This window comes from Mobula hypostoma, chromosome 30, assembly GCF_963921235.1.
Source record: "Mobula hypostoma chromosome 30, sMobHyp1.1, whole genome shotgun sequence".
NCBI classification, from domain to species: domain Eukaryota; kingdom Metazoa; phylum Chordata; class Chondrichthyes; order Myliobatiformes; family Myliobatidae; genus Mobula; species Mobula hypostoma.
In genome coordinates, this window is record NC_086126.1 from 17,633,798 (window position 1) to 17,653,794 (window position 19,997).

At 48.8% G+C, this 19,997-nt stretch overlaps 2 protein-coding genes across 4 annotated transcripts in view; one reads left to right on the forward strand and one right to left on the reverse strand.

The window, feature by feature from the left end:
- LOC134339714 (zinc finger protein 850-like) overlaps positions 1 to 4,386 on the forward strand; it is a 43,504-nt gene extending 39,118 nt beyond the window's left edge. Inside the window, exons 3-4 of the mRNA XM_063036440.1 lie at positions 2,482 to 2,677; positions 2,829 to 4,386. Coding sequence (XP_062892510.1) covers positions 2,482 to 2,677; positions 2,829 to 3,859 — 1,227 coding nt within the window. The 3' untranslated portion in view covers positions 3,860 to 4,386. The remainder of the gene's footprint in view (positions 1 to 2,481; positions 2,678 to 2,828) is intronic.
- LOC134339781 (zinc finger protein 585A-like) lies at positions 1,517 to 19,014 on the reverse strand. 3 transcript variants are annotated; one of them, XR_010016448.1, is made up of 3 exons: positions 18,823 to 19,014; positions 11,913 to 15,486; positions 1,517 to 1,547 (listed from the first exon to the last, which is right to left on the reverse strand). XR_010016448.1 is itself a non-coding variant. In XM_063036550.1 (2 exons), exon 2 carries the CDS (start codon positions 14,674 to 14,676, stop codon positions 12,979 to 12,981), a length of 1,698 nt encoding a protein of 565 aa, XP_062892620.1. In that variant the 5' UTR covers positions 14,677 to 15,289; positions 18,823 to 19,014; the 3' UTR covers positions 11,073 to 12,978. The 3 variants fall into 3 exon arrangements, 2 of the variants coding, with proteins under 2 accessions (XP_062892620.1, XP_062892619.1); XM_063036550.1 differs by lacking the exon at positions 1,517 to 1,547 and having other exon boundaries at positions 11,073 to 15,289; XM_063036549.1 differs by lacking the exon at positions 1,517 to 1,547 and having other exon boundaries at positions 11,073 to 15,486.
- Between the last annotated feature and the right edge of the window lie 983 nt (positions 19,015 to 19,997).

Below are 19,997 nucleotides of genomic sequence, written 5' to 3' on the forward strand. Positions count from 1 at the left end.
TCAGTTTAGCAGGGTACAGGGTTTGGAATTTAATCTTTTCTTCCTTTAATATTCATTTTCCTTTGGAATATTCCTTCCGTTTCTTTAGGACCGCTGGGGGGTAATCATGATCGAAGTATATTAACTTCCCGTTCCAAAAAACCCTCTTCTTAACCCAGGCCCTTCATAGAATCTCCGCCTTGCTCTTAAATCAAAGGAATTTAAGTACTATTGAACGCGGTTTACTTTCTCTGTCTCCGGAGGGGCGCGGGACGAGCAAACGATGCGTTCTGTCAATTTCAATCTCTATAGTCTGGGGAATCTCCAGCGCTTCCCGCAGCAGCTTGTCGACAAAGTCCATCATCGACAGTCCCTCTGCTCCTTCGGGAACATTATAAATCCTGATATTTTTCCGTCACAATCTCCCCTCCTGGTCAAGCAATTTACTTTCCTGTTGATTTAATGTTTTTATCGTCTTACTGAGTATCTGTTCCACGTTTTGCACGTGATCTTCCACCTTCTCAATTCGAGTCTCTGGCACCGCTATTTTCTGATTGACGTTGGTGAGCTCTGACTTTATATCATTGAGTTGCTGTTTTATATCTTTTTGGACTTCCCTTATCTCTTCCGGAATCCTTATCATATTTGCCGCCTCACCTGATCGAGGCCCCGCGTCAGCCTCGCCGCCACGTGCACGTGTAGGAGAGCCGCGCGCTGTACCTCTCTCTTCCATAGGCTCCGCAGTGATGCTTTTTTTAATCTCCGTTCTTTCTCCCCATTCTTGCCCCCTTTATCAATTCAGATATTTTTGAAAGATCTTGTACTTGATGGATTAACGGGGCAAAATATGTGTTTTTCCAGTGGAGCTATTGACTTAAACTGCCATTCTGAACGATGACGTCACTGGAACCTCTCCTACTCTTTCTATGGTTTCTACGTCCTTCCCGTAGTGAGGCGACCAGAACTGAGCACAGTACTCCAACTGGGGTCTGACCAGGGTCCTATGTCACTGTAAGAAACCTGATGCCTCCACCTTCAACCTGATGGCATGAAGATCGATTTCTCTAATTTCCTGTATTTGCCTCCCCTTCACCATTCCCCATTCCTGCTTCCCTCTCTCACATTGTCTCCTTAACTGCCCATCACCTCCCTCTGGCACACCTCCTCCCCTTTCTTCCATGGTCTTCTACCTTCTACTGTCAGATTCTCCCTCCTCCAGCCCTTTACCTCTTTCAGCGAACAGCTTCCCAGCTCTTTCCTTCACCTCCTGCTCCTCTCCTGGTTTCACCTTTCACCTGCCAACTTGTACTGCTCTCTCCCTGGCACCCCACCTTCTTACTCTAACCTGGCATCTCTTTCTCTCCAGTCCTGTTGAAGGGTCTTGGCCCGAAACGTCGACTGTACGCTTTTCCATAGATGCTGCCTGGCCTGCTGAGTTCCTCCAGCATCTTGTGTGCGTTGCTTTGGATTTCCGGCCTCTGCAGACTTTCTTGCGTGTTTGTGACAAACATATTCCCGAGTTAGTCTCGGGGGAGGGTTCTTCCTTCCAAAGAAAATGCCAGTTATTGCTGCATGGGGAAAAAAAGAACAAAATCCTTCCGTTAGGTTTAGTTCTTGAGAAAACCACCTTTGTTTGGGCTCTGTCTCTGGACCTTTCTACCCGTGAGAACATGTTTTGTACCATTTTCTCTGGGTAGATAATGATATCAAACATCTTTCTCCTGGGTAACGAGTGACCTGTAGCTTCAACATCACAATAGTGCCACACTCCGATGGGAAAGGCAACTGGCCTCCCCTTCGTATTCACTGCCATCGGTGATTTCACTACCGTCAGTCACCTGGGGGAGGGTCAGAGTGATCAGGCCGTGTAACACCATGCGCCTTTCTAGCGCTGTGGGACATGACCAGAACTGGAAATAATACAAATGGAGAGAGACAAACCGAGTCACATCACAGATTGAAGTCAGGCAGGAGAGGCCCATTCTGATACAGTTAGAAAACCAGCCGGAGAACTGGATGAACAGCCCAGGTACCTGATCCGTGCTCAGTTAGAAAATCAGGAGTTGTCCTCCAACTTGGGTTGAACCTCTCTGTAACAGTGTGGTGTCAGTCCATTAAATTTATTTCATCTTGAAATGCTGTCTTTCACCCATTGATATCGTTTGTAAATCTTTTTGCAGGTTTGGAAATGACAGCGAATTTCTGTACAGGAATCACAATAATATTTGTAACACCAATATATCTGCGGTTGATCCTTGGAGATGAAGAGGTATCTCATTCCATCTGGAAACAAGTTTTGTGTCTGTAGTGAAGTTTTATGTGTAACTCTGTGCAATCCACAGGAACCGGGGAGCTGAGAACCTATCAGCACTTGTTCACTGGAGATCAGTTCTTCAACTTCATTGACTGTACGAGGCAGTCACTCTGTCTGACGTCTGACCTGGTGAATTGCCAGCAGGGATTATCATTCTCCTTCTCTCAGTCTGTGATTCTGTCACTCAGCGAGCCGCAGACACAACGGTGAACAGAGGGGGGAGCCAGTTCACCTGCTCTGTGTGTGGGACAGGATTGACACAGTCATCCAGCCTGAAGATACATCAGCAAGTTCACAGCACAGTGAGATGGTTCGCCTGTTCCGTCTGCGGGAAGAGATTCATTCAGTCATCCTCGCCGACGATACGTCAGAAAATTCACAGCAGTGAGGGGCCGATCGCTTGCTCCGTGTGTAGGAAGGGATTCACTCACTCAGCCGATCCAAAGAGACACCAGTGAGCTGATAAGGGAGACAGTTCAACTGTTCTGTATGGGGAAAGAGATCCACTCAGTCATCTGATCTGCTGACACATGAGTGTGTTCACACTGGGCACTTGCTCAGACAGTGGGAAGGGATTCAATCGATCATCTGCCCTATTGGTACACCAGAGAGTTCACACGGGAGATGCCATTCACTTGCTCAGACTGTGGGAAGGAGTTCAATCGAAAATCCCATCTACAAGCACACCAGCGAATTCACATGGTAGAGAGGCCATTCACCTGCTCAGACTGCGGGAAGGGCTTCACACATTTATCTCACCTACAGGTACACTGGCGAGTCCACACTGGGGAGAGGCCGTTCACCTGCTCAGTGTGCAGGAAGGGATTCAGTCGATCGTCTGCCCTATTGGTACACCAGCGAGTTCACACTGGGGAGAGGCCGTTCACCTGCTCAGACTGTGGGAAGAGATTCACTCAGTCATCTGACCTACTGGCACACCAGTCAGTTCACACTGGAGTGTACCCACACACCTGCTCTGACTGTGGGAAGGGATTCACGAAGCCGTCTAAACTGAAGGTACACCAACGAGTTCACACTGGGGAGAAGCCGTTCACTTGTTCAGACTGTGGGAAGGGGTTCACTCAGTCATCTGACCTGCATGCACACCAGCGAGTTCACACTGGGGAGTGGCCGTTCACCTGCTCAGACTGTGGGAAGGGGTTCACTCAGTCATCTAAGCTGAAGGTGCATCAGCGAGTTCACACTGGGGAGAGGCCATTTACCTGTTCAGTGTGTGGGAAGAGTTTCACTCGATCATCTCACCTACAGGCACATAAGTCACTTCACACTGGGGAGTGGCCGTTCACCTGCTCAGACTGTGGGAAGGGATTCAGTCAGTCATCCCAACTGAAGGTACATCAGCGAGTTCACACTGGGGAGAGGCCGTTTAGGTGTACAGTGTGTGCGAAGGGATTCACTCAATTATCTCACCTACAGGCACACAAGTTAGTTCACACTGGGGAGAGACCGTTCACCTGCTCTGACTGCGGGAAAGGATACACTCAGTCATCTCAACTGAAGGTACACCAGCGAGTTCACACTGGGGAGAGGCCATTCACCTGTTGAGTGTGTGGGAAGGGATTCACTCAATTAACTCACCTACGGGCACCTCAGTTAGTTCGCCTGCTCAGACTGTGGGAAAGGTTATCCCACAGTTGTTTCGCTGCTGTGACACCAGCTTGTTGACAGTCGTGAGAGGCCATTGACCTGCTCTGAGTCGATAAGGGATTCACTTGGTCATCTTTCCCTGCTGGCAAGTTCATGCTGGAGAGAGACCCATTACCTGCTGAAAATGTGTGAAAGGATTCACTCGGTCATCTCAACTGATGCTACATTGGCGAGTTCACACTGGAGAGAGGCTGTTCACCTGCTCAGACTGCGGGAAGAGATTTTCACTGTGTGACACACTACCGACTTCACACTGGGGAGAAATGTTTTGATAAGCTGCCGGCTGGATACTTAAGATTGCTGTGTCCGGAGGCAAGTTCACAAGTGACCGTTGTTGTCGGACTCTGCAGTTACTGCTGCTGTTCATCAAACCAGGTCTGCACCCTGGTCACTGGGAATGGGAGGAGTTTCTTCTGATGTTCGCATTTAATGGGACTGCAGTTTCTGTGATAAATAAATCAGTTCTATTTTAAACTCTGTCTCGGGTACTCAGTGAATCTGCAACACTCCCAGTCTACAGTGGGGAGTCAACACCACCCAGCTGGTCCCTGCCCGTATTTCTGTTCTACGACAGTCTGTTTAAATCCTACCCTGTTGTTCACCCCTCGCTCTCCCTGTGTGGTGGGTTCCAAACAGTCACCACTCTGTGGGGGAAGGGATCTCCCTCAAGTTTCCTGCATGACGTTCTGCAGACTGAAGAAGACGAGCTGACTGCAGTTGTGTCTGACATGTTGTTAGTCCCTCAGATCTCTGCACCGGGGAATAATGGTAGTTAAACACCTTATTCAATGCTTGAGGTGTGGGAGGGATTCACTATGTCGTCTGACCTGATGGTGCACTAGCAAACTCATAGGTGGGAAAAATATTTCTCCTGTTCTGAAGGGATTCAGTCATTCATCCAGCCTGAGACACTGTGGGGAAAGGTCATTCACCTGCTCTGCCTGTGGGAAGGGATATATTCCGTCTCCTAACATACAGAAGCACCAGCGAGTTCACACAGCGGAGCCTGCCTTTAAGTCCTTTTGATAGATTGTATATCCTTACATACTAATCTCCCAACCACAATTGTTTTTCGCCCATGGTTCCGTGATATCCGCAACTTTATATCTGCCAATTTGCAAGATCGTCTGCCTTCTTATGTATAATGCGTGCATTCAAGTATAAAAGTCCTGCATTCATCACCCTTTTCAATTTTGTCCCCCTTTTACACCTCAACCCATCACACTGACCATAATTTTGCCTATTATCTGCCTCTCATCCTAACATTCTCACAATACTCTACCTCTGCTTGTAAACCAACATCCCCATCCTCAGCCTTATCACTCCAGTTCCCAACCTCCTAGCCAATATGGTTTAAACCCTACCCAATAGCTCCAGCAAACCTTCCCGCGAGTATATTGGTTCCCCTGGGGTTCAGGTGTACATCCCTTTTGTACAGGTCACATGCTCCCAAGAAGAAATCTGAATGATGCAGAAATCCGAAGCCCTGCCCTCTGCCACACATTCCCCTGCCCAATCATCCTATTCTCCTGACCAGCACGCGGCACAGGCAGCAAGCCAGAGATTGTTACTCAGTACCCTGCTTTTCAGCTTTCTACCCAGCCATCAGCTGAGCTGGTGGAAAGCCTACTGCTTGGCTTTTTTTTCCCTCCTGTCCTGCTGAAGGGTCTCGGCTCAAAACATCAACTGTCCTCTTGTCCATAGATGCTGCCTGGCCTGCTGAGTTCCTCAAATGTTTTGTGTGTGTTGCTGGGATTTCCAGCATCTGCAGATTTTCTCTTGTTTTCCAGCTTTCTACCTTGTTTAAATTCTCTTTTTAGGATCTCTTCTTTCTATGTCGTTGGTGCCAGATGAGACGTCTGACTGCTCGTCCTCCAGCTTTAGAATGTCGGGGTGCGATCCGAGACGCCCCATGAGCCTGGCACCTGGGAGGCGACATACCTGAGTCTCTCTTGATTGTGTCCACAGACTCTCCTATCTACTGCTCTAACAATGGACTCTCCTGTCACCTCTGCCCCCTTCCCTTCTGAGCTACAACACTAGACTCAGTGACAGTGACATCTCCTGGTAGATTCAACTCTCCCCCCCTCCCCAAACTGTCATCAACACTGCACTATCTACTATCAGGGCATATATGCAGAAAGATACTGGGAGAAGGCCAGGAAAGCAGGACCACTCAAGTAGTAGTCTGGGAATTGCTGCCGGTGAGGGTAAGAATAGGGTGCTTTGGCTGAGGAACTGGTTACACCCGAACCCGAGGAGATCCAGTATCACTGTGAGTAGGTTTACGAGAGCTGTCCAAATGGGTTGAAGGAACTGGAGCTGCAGCTCAGTGATGTTGGGCTCATATGGGAGACTGAGGAAGTGTTAGACAGGAAGGTATTGGCTCCTCGGCTGCGACAGACAAGTAGCAGTGTGACTTGGCAGAAGGAAAGGAAGTGGGCAGCGAGTGCAGAGTGCCCTGCGGCCATTCCCCCAGTTATAAGTGTGCTAGTTACTAGATACTGTTGAGAGGGAGGACGTACAGGGACAGCTACAGCGACCGAGTCTCTGGCACTGAGTCTGGTGCTGTGGCTCAGAAGAGCAGAGAAGTGAAGAGGACTGCAATGGTGACAGGAGATCCCATTGTTCGGGGAATGAAGATGAGACCCTTTGGATGCAATAGAGACACCCAGATGTTATACTGCCTCCCAGGCGCCAGGGTCAGGGATGTATCGGATTGAGTCCATGCCATGGTGTGAGCTGCCAGAAGTTTTGGTACATACTGGTATGAAAGGTGAGGAGTTTCTGAAAAGAGATGTTAAGGAGCTAGGTAGAAAGGTGAAAGCAGGGTCTCCAGGGTTGTAGGCTCTGGTCTGCTGCCTCCGTCACGCGCCAGTGACGGTGACAATTGGTGAGGAACTGGTGCGGGGGCCAGGGTTCGGATTTCTAGATCATGCTGGAGTGGTTGCAATGGGGGACAAGGAGATGGTGGACGAGCTGAATAAGTGTCTTACGTCAGTCTTCACTGCAAGATCCTCGCAGATTTCTGGAAGTTCGGAAGTGTCGGGGGGCAGAAGTGTGTGAAGTTGCCATTACTTGGGAAACTAGGTCTAAAAGTGGACATGTCACATGGACCCCATGGTATACACCGCAGGGTTCTGAAAGAGGTGGCTGAAGGGATTGTGGAGACATTAGTAATGATTTTTCAAGTATCAATAGATTCTGGCATGGTTCCAAAGGAATGAAAATTTCAAATGTCTCTCCACTCTCCAAGAAGGGAGAGAAGGGAAATTATAGTTCATATACCGTCTGGGTAGTCTCCAGCCCCTTGGTATGAACATTGAATTCTCCAACTTCCGGTAATTCCCTCCCCCTCCCTTCCCCTATCCCAGTTTCACTCTGCCCCCTCCCCCAGCTGCCTATCACCTCCCTCATGGTTCCACCTCCTTCTACTGCCCATTGTGCTTCCCCCATTCTTTCTTCACCTTTCCTGCCTAGCACCTTCCCCACCCCTTTATCTTTCCCCTTCCTGGTTTTTCACTTGGAACCTTCCAGCTTTCTCCTTCCCACCCTCCCCCCACCTCCTTTATAGGGCCTCTGCCCCTTTCCTCTTCAGTCTTGATGAAGGATTCCGGCCCAACGTTTCCACGGATGTTGCCTGACCTGCTGAGTTCCTCCAGCATGTTGCGAAGGAAATTGTAGGCCAGTTCATCTGATCTTAGTGGTTGGGAAGATTTTGGAGTTTATTGCTGAGGATGAGGTTCCTGGGAACTTGGAGGCACATGATAAAATAAGCCCTCAAGGGAAAATCCTGCCTGATAAATTTGTTGGAATTCTTTGAAGAAGTAACAAGCATGGTAAACAAAGGAGTCAGTGGATGTTGTGTACTTAGATTTTCAGAAGGCCTTTGATAAGGTGTCACCCATGAGGTTGCTTAGCAGGTTAAGAGCCCAAGGTATTACAGGAAAGATGCTAGCACGGATAGAGCACTGGCTAATTGGCAGGGGCAGAGAGGGAATAAAGGGAGCCTTTTCTGATTGGTTGCTAGTGATTAGTCGTGTTCCACTGGGGTCTCTGGGCCAATTTTTTTTTGCATTATATGCCAATGATTTAGATGATGAAATTGTTGGCTTTGTGGCCGAGATTGCAGGTAATACAAAAATAGGTGGAGGGGTAGGTAGGTTTGAGGAAGTAGAGTTGCTACAGAAGGACTTAGCAAAAAGGTGGCAGGTGGAAGTGTATGGCCATGCACTTTGGTAGAAGAAATGAAAGCATAGACTACCTTCAAAATCTCAGGTGCAAATGGTCTAACGTGCAGGATTCCCGAAAGGTTATTTTGTAGGGTGACTCGGTAGTGAGGAAGGCGAATGCAATGTTAGCATTCAGTTGAAGAGGACCAAAATATAAAGCAAGAATGTAATATTGAGGGTTTATAAAACACCGGCGAGGCCTCACCTGGGGTATTGTGAGCAGTTCTGGGTCCATCTATGGAAGGATGTGCTGGCATTGGGAAGGGTGAAGGAGGAGATCCAGAGATGAGGAGAGGTTGCGATCAACAGAGGGGAGAGGAGGGCAACAGGAGAAATGGGGATGTGAGTGAGTGGGGAAGAGGCAGAATGGGAAGTGAGAATGATTGATCCGGAGTCTCCATGGAAGGGAAGGGAGCAAACACATTGAATCCATAAGCGCTACATAGGGGGATGGTAGGAGGTAATGAGTGATCCAAACGCGGGTCAGTACACTGACCCAGAAATGTCAGAGGTGGGTGAAAGATGACGACCTCGAGATGGAATAGGAGGTGGGTGGAGGGGTGTAAGAGAGTGACCTTGAGTAGGGGATGGGGAGGTTGGTAACCCAGTGACAGGGGTTGAGGGTGAATGATGTGACTCAGGAACTGGCTATTGGGGATACGGTGTGGCGACCCAAAGATGGGGTGAGTGGGATTTATGAGGGGTTGGGGAGACAGTGGAAATAGTGGGATTGGGGAAAGGGCAAGAGCTACAAGTGCAGGGTATGGGGATGTCTCCGATTGAGCGGAGGAAACAGGTCGACCAGTAGATGAGGTAGGGAAGGGAGTGACCTACAGAATGGGGGGGGGGCATTCTGGTGAGAATGGCAGCAGTCTGGAGACGAGTGGGGGTGGGGACGTGAGCGGCCCAGAGAAGAGGCAGGGGAGGAGAGTGTGGAGGACACCAAACCAGTGTGAGGGGTGTCTCAGAGATGCGGTGCAGGTAACTGGGCAGCAGTGAGACAAGGAGAGTGGTGGCGATTAGGGGAGGGTTGGGGAATAGGGCAGGCCCAGACATCGGGTGCTAAGGTGTCCCAGCCTGAAATGTCAATGGTTTACTCTCCTCCACACTCTTCCCAAGTTCCTCGAGCACTTTGTGTGTGTGTAAATTGCACGTAGTTTTAATAGTAGCTGTAAGAATTGGTCAATATCCATATAAAATTGGGAAACCTGTGCAGAAGGTTCATAGTAGTTTGGTGACGATTGCCCTTGTGCACAAGTAAATTACGGTTGAAGGAACGAGCGCAAGTTGTCAGAATCAGAGTTAATATCACCGGCATGTGTCGTAGTGTGTTAACTTTGCAGCATCAGTGCAAGAAAATATATGATAAAAATAGAAAAAAAGAATTACAGTAAGTATAATATGTATATTAAATAGTTAAATTAAGTAGTGCAAAAACAGAAATTAAAATAGTGATGTAGTGTTCATGGGTTCAGTGTTCATTTAGAAACCGGATGGCAGAGGGGAAGAAGCTGTTCCTGAATTGCTAAGTGTGGGCCTTCAGGCTTCTGTACCTCCTTCCCAACGGTAGCAATGAGAACAGGAGCTGTCCTGGGTAGTGGCTGTTCTTAATGTTGCACACCGCTCCTTGGATGCTCCTGAAGACTAGTATGCATGATGAAGCTGATCAAGCAGCTGACTTTGATCCCAGGCAGTAGCCGTCCCCCTGTCCACCACCCCCACAACCAGACAGTGATGCAGCCAGTGAGAACGCCCTCCATGGTACATCTATAGAGGTTCACGAGTGTCTTAGGTCACGTACCAGATCTCTTCAAACCCCAAATGAAATATAGCTGCCGTCTTGCCTTCTGCATAGCTGCACTGATAAGTTGGGACCAGGTTAGATCCTCAGTGATCCTGACACCCGGGAGTTTGAAATAGATCACTCTCCTCTATCAGGACCAGTGTGTGTTCCTTTGTCTTACCCTTTCTGGTCCACAGTCAGCTCTTCGGTCTCACTGTTGTTGAGTGCAACACCACTCAACTAGCTGATATATCTCACTCCTCTACATCCCCATCTGAAATTCTGCCAACAATGTTTGTATTATCAGCAAATTTATAGGTGCCACTTGAGCTATGCCGAGCCACACAGTCATCGGTGTAGAGAGTAGAGCAGTGGGCTAAGCACACACCCCTGAGGTGCGCCAATAATGAGCATCAGCGACATGGAGATGTCAGTCTACCAATGCACACAGACTGTGGTCTTTGCGTTAGGAAGTCATTGAGGATCCCAGTTACAGGGGGAGGTAGGGGCCCAGATTCTGTAGCTTTTCGATCAGGACTGTAGGAACGATGGTGTTAAACACTGAGCTCCAGCCTACAAACAGCAACGTGACATAGATATTTGTATTGTTCAGGTGATCCAAGGCCACATGGAGAGCCACTGAGACCACACCCATCACAGGCCTATTGTGGGAGAGGCAAATTGCAGTGGGTCCGGGTCCAGGGGAGTTAATTCCAGCCCTGACCACCCTCTCAAGGTGCTGCTGGTGAAATCGCTAAGGCCGCTCCCCAGTTGACCAGTGATGTCATTTCGTCCAGAGTGGGCCAGTCGGAACCCGTCACCATAAGGGCGGCATGAGCTGGGCAGCAGGGATGGGTTTCAGGAGAATCCGAGTGAACAGGGACGGGAGGAGATGCATCAGGGACCAGAGGGGCAGAGTGGCGCCTCTACTGTACATTCAGTCCACTACAGAGTCAGTAAGGATATGAGACACACGATGTAAAATAGAACCGATTTATTTATGACACACAATTTAACTCCAGTCCAATGAAAGACTTGTGTCACCAGAATAAACCTCTCCTGTGTCCAGCGAGCAGGGATCAGTTCCAGGTCTGATGAGGTAGCAGCAATAATTGCATAATCCGTCACTCTTGAACTCGCAACTAGGTTCAGCAATCCTGATGGTTCAAACCCGCCCCCCCCACCCTGCCGTGCAAACTTGCTGGTGCTTGGGCCAGTGGGATGATGGACTAAAGCTCTTTGCTCACACAGGAGAGGTATGTTGCCTCTCAGTGTCACCTCATGAGGTGGAATCCCTTCCTACACTACGAGCAGGTGATTTGCCTCTCCACAGCGAGAACTCACTGGTGTTCCTGTATGTTAGGAGACTGAATACAGTCCTTCCCATAGACAGAGCAGTCGAATGAACTTTCCCCACTGTGCACTTACCAGTCGGGATATATTATCGGTTCTTCAAGCCCAATAAAGACAGAATTCTATTTCTGTGCAACTCCCAAATCCTTAGCTCTAGACAGCAAGATCTCCGCTGTGCCTGGGGGGTCCAGCAAACCCATTCCCGGATTCCCGGAGCTGTTTCTCCACCAAACGCACGCGCGCCTTTCAGCACTTCTGCGCTGGATTCAGTGACAGTATATTCTTAAGCTCAGAGACTTATGGGTAAGAGCAGCACCATTCAAAGCATTTACAAGCACCGCCTCCCCTCTGCCAAATGGCACCAATCCAGTCAATATTTTAGTGAGAACTCACTTGTCACAGCGAGTTTCCACAAGCAGTGTACTCCGTGTCAACAAGCATTGTATGTGTCCAGTCAAAGTAAACCTATTCGATTTTCTCCGCAATAACCTTCCAAACATTGCTACTGTGTCATCCAGTGCCAATGCCACCTTCCCGCCCGCACCCCGCTGTTTCCCTTCTCATCATATTCTCTCACTCTTACCGCTGTCCAGAGGCCAAAACTCTGCCCTGTGCGGACCTGTCTCTGCTCCACTGGGCATCCAGCTGACGGCTCCTTGTTCTGCTTCCTGGCTTTAGACTACAGTGGTGTGTTCCAAGCCCACAGCCGTATGAGACACGGCCCTTTCAGCAGCAGTGAAAACAGCCCCCATAACTTTGAAATGGGCAGGGAGTAAGGTGATTAACTACCAATGTCATTCCTCCTCGGCCCAGAGATTTGAGGGACAAACACTTCCGACAAAACTGCAGTCAGTCGGCAGAATGCCGTGCAGGAAGTCCGGGGACAGGGTTCTCACCCACAGGCTGGTGACTGGATCGCCATCACAGGGTCAGCGAGAGGTGAACAGCACGGATGGACTGTCATGGAACAGAAATACGGGGAGGGACCAGCTGGATTTGGCCGCCTACTTCACACTGGGAGTGTTGTAGATTCACTGCGTGCCCGAGATGGAGTTTAAAAATGGAACTGATTTATTTATCACAGAAATTCCAGTCCCATTCAATGCGAACATCAGAAGAAACTCCTCCCATTCCCGGTGACCAGGGTGCAGACCTGGGTTTGATGAGCAGCAGTAATAATTCGACACCAACTTGCCCCTGGATTATTGTAGCTTACTGAAACCTTTCCCCAGTGTGAACTCCATAGCGTGAGTGAATCCCTTCACACACACGGAACAGAACAGCTTCTGCCCGGGCTGAACTGGCCGGTGTGTCTACAGGTAGATGACTGGGTGGAAGCCTTCCTGCAGATGGAACCGATGCCATCCACAGTGTGAACTGATTGATGTGCCAATAGATTAGGTGATCAAGTCAATCCTTCCCACAGCGAGAGCAGGTGAACAACTTCTCCCCTGCGTTAACTCCTTTAGTTTAGCTGGCCTAGTAAATCCCTTCTCACAGTCAGAGTAGCTGTTTGGCCACTCCCCGGTGTGAACTCGCTGATGGTTGAATGAATCCCCTCCCACAGTCTGAGCAGGTGAGCAGTCTCTCCCCAGTGTTAACTGACGTGTCAAACTGCCAGAAGGCCAGGTGAACCCACTCCCATATTCTTAGCTGCTGGATGCCCTCTCCCCTGTGTGAACTCGCTGATGTACCTTCAATTTAGATGATTGAGTGAATCCTTTCCCACAGTCTGAGCAGGTGAACGGTCTCTTCTCAGTGTGAACTCGCTGGTGTGTCTGTAGGTCACGTGATCGAGTGAATCCCTTCCCACAGTCAGCGCAGGTGAACGGTCTCCTCTCAGTGTGAACTCGCTGGTGTGACTGCAGGGAAGATAACTGAGCGAATCCCTTCTCACACACTGAACAGGTGAATGGCTTCTCCCCAGTGTGAATTCGCCGGTGGGTCTGTAGGTCCCGTGACCGAGTGAATCGCTTCCCACACACCAAACAGGAGAATGGCCTCTCCTCAGTGTGAACTAACTGGTGTGCCTGTAGGTCACCCGATCGAGTGAATCGCTTCCCACAGTCTGGACAGGTGAATGGTCTCTCCCCAGTATGAAGCCGCTGGTGTGCCAACAACACAGATGATCGAGTGAATCCCTTCCCACACTCGGAGCAGGTGAATGGCCTCTCCCCAGTGTGAACTCGCTGATGTCCCTGCAGGTCACGTGACTTTGTGAATCCCTTCCCACACTCTGAACAGGTGAACGGACTCTCCCCGGTGTGAACTCGCCGGTGTGTCTTCAGGTGGGATGACTGAGTGAATGCCTTCCCACAGTCCGAGCAGGTGAACGGCCTCTCTACCATGTGAACTCGCTGGTGTGTCTGTAGTTGAGATGACTGAGTGAATCGCTTCCCACAGTCTGGACAGGTGAATGGCCTCTCCCCACTGTGAACTTGCTGGTGTACCAATAGGTCAGATGACCAAGTGAATCCCTTCCCACAGTCGGAGCAGGTGAACGGCCTCTCCCCTGTGTGAACCCGCTGGTGGATCTTCAGCTTAGATGGAGTGATGAATCCCTTCCCACAGTCTGAGCAGGTGTATGGCCACCTGCCAGTGTGAACTGACTTGTGTGCCTGTAGATCAAATGATTGTGTGAACCCCTTCCCACAGTCTGAGCAGGTGAATGGCTTCTCTCCGGTGTGAACTCGCTGGTGTACCAATAGGGCAGATGACTGAGTAAATCCCTTCCCACACTCCGAGCAGGTGAATGGCCTCTCCCCAGTGTGAACTCGCTGGTGTGCCTGTAGGTGAGATAATTGAGTGAATCCCTTCCCACAGTCTGAGCAGATGAATGGCCTCTCCCCAGTGTGAATTCGCTGATGTACCTTCAGTAGAGATGACTGAGTGTATCCTTTCCCACACAATGAGCAGGAGAACGGCCTCTCCCCAGTGTGAACTCGCTGGTGTGCCAGTAGGTCGGATGATTGAGTGAATCCCTTCCCGCAGTCTGAGCAGGTGAACGGCCTCTCCCCAGTGTGAAGTCGCTGGTGTCTGTGCAGGTGAGATGATCGAGTGAATCCCTTCCCACAGTCCGAACAGGCGAACGACCTGTCCCCTTTGTGAACTTGCTGATGTTTTTGTAGATTAGATGATCGAGTGAATTTCTTGCCACAGTCTGAGCAGGTGAACAGCCTCTTCGCAGTGTGAACTCGCTGATGTGTCAATAGGTTAGATGATTGAGTAAATCCTTTTCCACACACTGAGCAGGTGAACGGTCTCTCCCCAGTGTGAACTCGCTGATGTACCAACAGGGCAGACGATCGATTGAATCCCTTCCCACAGTATGAGCAGGTGAACAGCATCTCCCCAGTGTGAACGAACAGGTGTGCCAACAGGTCAGATAACCGAGTCAAACCCTTCCCACAGTCTGAACAGGTGAACAGCCTCTCACCAGAGTGAACACACCCGTGTGTCGGCGGATCGGAAGGCCGAGTGAATCTCTTTCCACATACAGAACACCTGAACAGTCTTTGTCCCTTGTGAGCTCACTGGTGTCTCTTTGGATCGGCTGAGTGAGTGAATCCCTTCCTACACACGGAGCAAGCGATCGGCCCCTCACTGCTGTGAATTTTCTGACGTATCGTCGGCGAGGATGACTGAATGAATCTCTTCCCGCAGACGGAACAGGCGAACCATCTCACTGTGCTGTGAACTTGCTGATGTATCTTCAGGCTGGATGACTGTGTCAATCCTGTCCCACACACAGAGCAGGTGAACTGGCTCCCCCCTCTGTTCACCGTTGTGTCTGCGGCTCGCTGAGTGACAGAATCACAGACTGAGAGAAGGAGAATGATAATCCCAGCTGGCAATTCACCAGGTCAGACGTCAGACAGAGTGACTGCCTCGTACAGTCAATGCAGTTGAAGAACTGATCTCCAGTGAACAAGTGCTGATAGGTTCTCAGCTCCCCGGTTCCTGTGGATTGCACAGAGTTACACATAAAACTTCACTACAGACACAAAACTTGTTTCCAGATGGAATGAGATACCTCTTCATCTCCAAGGATCAACAACTAACATATTGGGGTTATAAATGTCACTCCTTAAATAGCCGGACAGAGAAAGCAAAAATGATTTGCTTGCGATTCCCGTACGTTCCTTATCGTTTCCAATCTGCAAAAAGATTTACAAAAGACATGAATGGGTGTAGGGCAGCATTCCAGATGAAATCAGTTTAGTCCCTTTGGTGGTGTCTGACTATTACAGAGAGGTTCAACCCAAGTTAGAGGAACAACAATCTAACTGGGCACAGATCAGAGATCTCGATTGACTATGTTTTCCTGTCTGTATCAGAATGGGCTATTTCTACCCGTCTTCATTCTGTGACGGGGATTGATGGCAGTTATATACAGGCCTGCCAGTAGTGGCTGGGAGGTGGACCACAGTTTAGAACAGGCAGGTCAAAAGGGCAATGTTATGGTAGTCACGGGATATTTTAACAGGCAGGTCGATTGGGAAAATCAGGTTGGTAATGGATCGCAAGAGAATGAGTTTGTTGAATGCCTACGAGATGGCTTTTTAGAGCAGTTTGTCTTTGAGCCTACCAGGGGATCAGCTATACAGGATTGGGTGTTATGTAATGAACCGGAGGCAATTAGGGAGCTTAAGGTAAAAGAACACTTAGGAGCCAGTGATCACAATATGAACTTGAAATTTCAACTTGAAATTTGATAGGGATAAAGTCTGATGTAGCAGTATTTCAGTGGAGAAAGGGAAATTACAGTGGTATGAAAGAGGAGTTGGTCAAAGTAAATTGGAAGAAGCTGCTGGCAAGGATGACGGTAGGGCAGTAATGGTGTGTGTTTCTGGGAAAAATGAGGAAGGTGCAGGGCATGTGTATGCCAAAAATGAAGAAATAATCAAATGGTAAAATACTACAACCATGGCTGACAAGAGAAGTCAAAGCTATTGTAAAAGCAAATGAAAGGGCAGACAACAAAGCAAAAGTTAGTGGGAAGATAGAGGATTGGGAAGTTTTGAAAAACCTACAGAAAAATCATTAGAAGGGAAAAGATGAAATATGAAAGCAAGCTAGCAAATAATATTAAAGTGGATAGTAAAAGTTTTCAAGTATTTTAAAAATAAAAGAGAAATGAGCGTGGATATAGGACCATAAGAAAATGAGGCAGGGAAATAATAGCAGGGGACAAGGAGTTGGCTGATGAACTAAGTGAGTATTTTGTGTCAGTCTTCACTGTGGAAGACATTAGCAGTGTGCCTGATGAAGGAAGAGAAGTGGGTGCAAGGGAGAAGGTCCTCAGAAAGCTAAAAGATCTAAAGGTACGTAAGTCACCCAGACCAGATGAACTGCACCCTTGAGTTCTGAAAAAGGTAGCGTTAGGGACTGTGGCAGCATTAGAGATGATCTCTCAAAAATCACTGGACTCTGGCATGGTGCCAGAGGACTGGAAAATTGCAAATGTCACTCCACTGTTTAAGAAAGGAGGAAGGCAGCAGAAAGGAAATTATAGACCAGTTAGCTTGACCTCAGTGGTTGGGAAGATGTTGGAGTCAATTGTTAAGGATGAGGTGATGGAGTACTTGGTGACACGGGACAAGATAGTACAAAGTCAGCATGATTTCCTTCAGGAAAAATCCTGCCTGACGAACCTGTTGGAATTCTTTGAGGAGATTACAAGTAGGATAGATAAAGGGGATGCAGTGGATGTCGTATATTTGGACTTTCAGAAGGCCTTTGACAAGGTGCCACGCACGAGTCTGCTTACCATGTTAAGAGCCCGTGGTATTACAGGAAGGTTACTGGCATGGTTAGAGCTCTGGATCATTGGTAACAGGCAGTGAGTGGGAATAAAAGGATCCTTTTCTGGTTGGCTGCCAGTGAGTAGTGGTGTTCCACAGGGGTTGGTGGTGGGGCTAGTTCTTTTTATGCTTATATAAATGACTTAGATGATGGAATAGATAGCTTTGTTGCCAAATTTGCAGATGATATGAAGATTGGTGGAGGGGCAGGTAGTGTTGAGGAAACAGGTAGGCTGCAGAAAGACTTAGACAGATTAGGAGAACGGGCAAGAGAGTAGCAAATGAAATACAATGTTGGAAAATGCATGGTCATGCACTTTGGTGGTAGAAATTAATGTGAAGACTATTTTCTAAACAGGGAGAAAATCCAAAAATCTCAGATGCAAAGGGACTTGGTTAGTTCTTGCGCATAACACCCTAAAGGTTAACTCGTAGGTCAAGTCAGTGGTGAGGAAGGCAAATGCCATGTTAGCATTCATTTCAAGAGGTCCAGAATACAGGAGTAAGGATGTGATGCAGAGGCTTTATAAGGCACTGGTGAGGCTTCACCTTGAGTATTGTGTACAGCTTTGGGCTCCTCATCTCAGAATCGATGTGTTGGCATTGGAGAGGGTCCAGAGGAGGTTCACAAGGATGATTCCAGGAATGAAAGGGTTATCATACAAGGAATGTTTGATACCTGTGGGCCTGTACTTGCTGGAATTCAGAATGATAAGGGGGATCACATTGAAACCTTCCAAATGTTGAAAGGACTAGACAGAGTAGATGTGGAAAGGAGAGTCTAGGACAAGAGGGCACAGCCTCAGGATAGAGAGGCGCCCTTTCAAAACAGAGATGCAGAGAAATTTCTTCAGCCAAAGGGTGGTGAATTTGTGGAATGTGTTGCCACGTGCAACCGTAGAGGCCAGGTCGTTGGGCGTATTTAAGGCAGAGATTGATTGATTCATGATTGGTCATGGCATCACGCCGGAAACTGGGATTGAGGAGGAGTGAAAAAAGGATCAGCAAAACAGACTCAATGGGCCCGGTGGCCTAATTCATTTCCCATGTCTTATGGTGACATGGCTCAGTTTGTATTATTTCAAATTATGCTCACATCCACAGCGCCACAAAGAGCACATGATATTACATGGCTGGAACTCCTACCCCCAGGTGATTGACTCATTGATGGTATTGCCAATGAATATGAAGGGGAAGGCAATAGTATTTCTACGTTTGTGATGTGAAATCTGCAAGTCACTTGTTACCCAGGGAAAACGTGACTATGTACCCAGAGAGAATGGGACAAACATGTTCTCACGGGTAGACAGATCCAGAACAGGAGTAGCTAGGCGGGAGAACAACAGTGATTTTCTCCAGAACGAAAGCTGCTGTAAGGATTTTTTGTTCTTTTTCCGCCTGTAGTCCAATTCACATTTTCATTGACTGGAAGACTCTTCATCCGAGATTAACTCCGAATTATATATTTTTACCGATTTCCTAATCATTGGCTTTAGATAGATCCATCCGCAACCAATTCCAGTCACTCCGCCTGCATTTTCCAACGCGCCCTACTGATTACCGGGGAAAGCGCTGGAATTGTCACCCATGGCTGTCTCGCTACCCAGAAACCCCCACGATCGAGAGACCCCTCTATCCCCCACGGGCCAGCGATGTGCATGCGCCTCCGGAATGGCGCCAGCACCTTACCTCCGCAGCAAAGAGAAAGCTTCCCAAGGCCCGGGAACGGATCGTGAGGCTGAGAGAGAGGGGTAGGATCGAGAATGTGCCCGGTCATGGTGGCACCCGATCCCGCAACAGTAATCCCTCAGTCGACGCCGGTGCTGATGAAAACTCCGCCCGGACTCACTCTCCCGTCGCTGCCGATTCGACTAGTGGCTGCCCGCCGTCTACTGAGCGCATGCGCGCGTACGGGTGGGGGCGGGGATTCTGTGACATGCGCAGTATTCGGGAACCAGAGCGATCCTTACGCATGCGCTTATCATTGCTGAGTTACGATCGCTTGAATTCGGAAGCGCCACGTACAGGCAGTGTATCTATGGAAATAAATAAGTGATCAGCGTTTCGGGCGGTGACCCTCCCTCAGGGCCCAAAAGGAAGGGAGAAGACGCCAGAATTAACAGAAAGATGAGGGATATCTAGAAGGTGACAGGTGAAGCCAGGTGGGTGGGAATGGTGAAGGGCTGGAGAGGAGAGGAATGTGATAGGAGAAGAGAGTGGACCGTGGGAGAAAGGGAAGGAGGTGATAGGCAGGTGAGGAGAGGTAAGAGGGATATGTTTACACAGGTTTCTGCCACTGTAACAATATTACTCCCCTGCTGCGCCCCAAGTGGTCAGGAGGTGCAAACGCATCGTGATGTTTACATACAAAACACTAAAATTGCTAGTGAACGCAGCAGGCCAGGCAGCATCTATAGGAAGACATACGGTCGACGTTTCGGGCCCCCTTAGCAATGGATGATGCCTGGTATTTATAAGCCTCTCTGGGTGTGTCGAGATCTTGATAGAGACAAAAGAATCCTTTTACTTCCAGAGGAATTCAAAGAACTATGGAACTGATTAGCAAAGTATGTATATAGGGGTCTCAGCCTGAAACGTCGACTGTACCTCTTCCTATAGATGCTGCCTGGTTCCACCAGCATTTTGTGTGTGTTGCCACTGATTGACAGCATCTGCACATTTCCTCATGTGACGTTTACACACACTTCTCCCTCCGGAAAAGTGCAGTGATTTCCTTCGGAATTACTGACTTCACTGCAAAACACATGGTTAATAACCGACTTTCAGCATTGTAAAGAAGAGGGATATTAGAGTCACAACCATAGATGTCTCAAAGTTTCCATGCGAGTTCAAGCGGTGGTTCA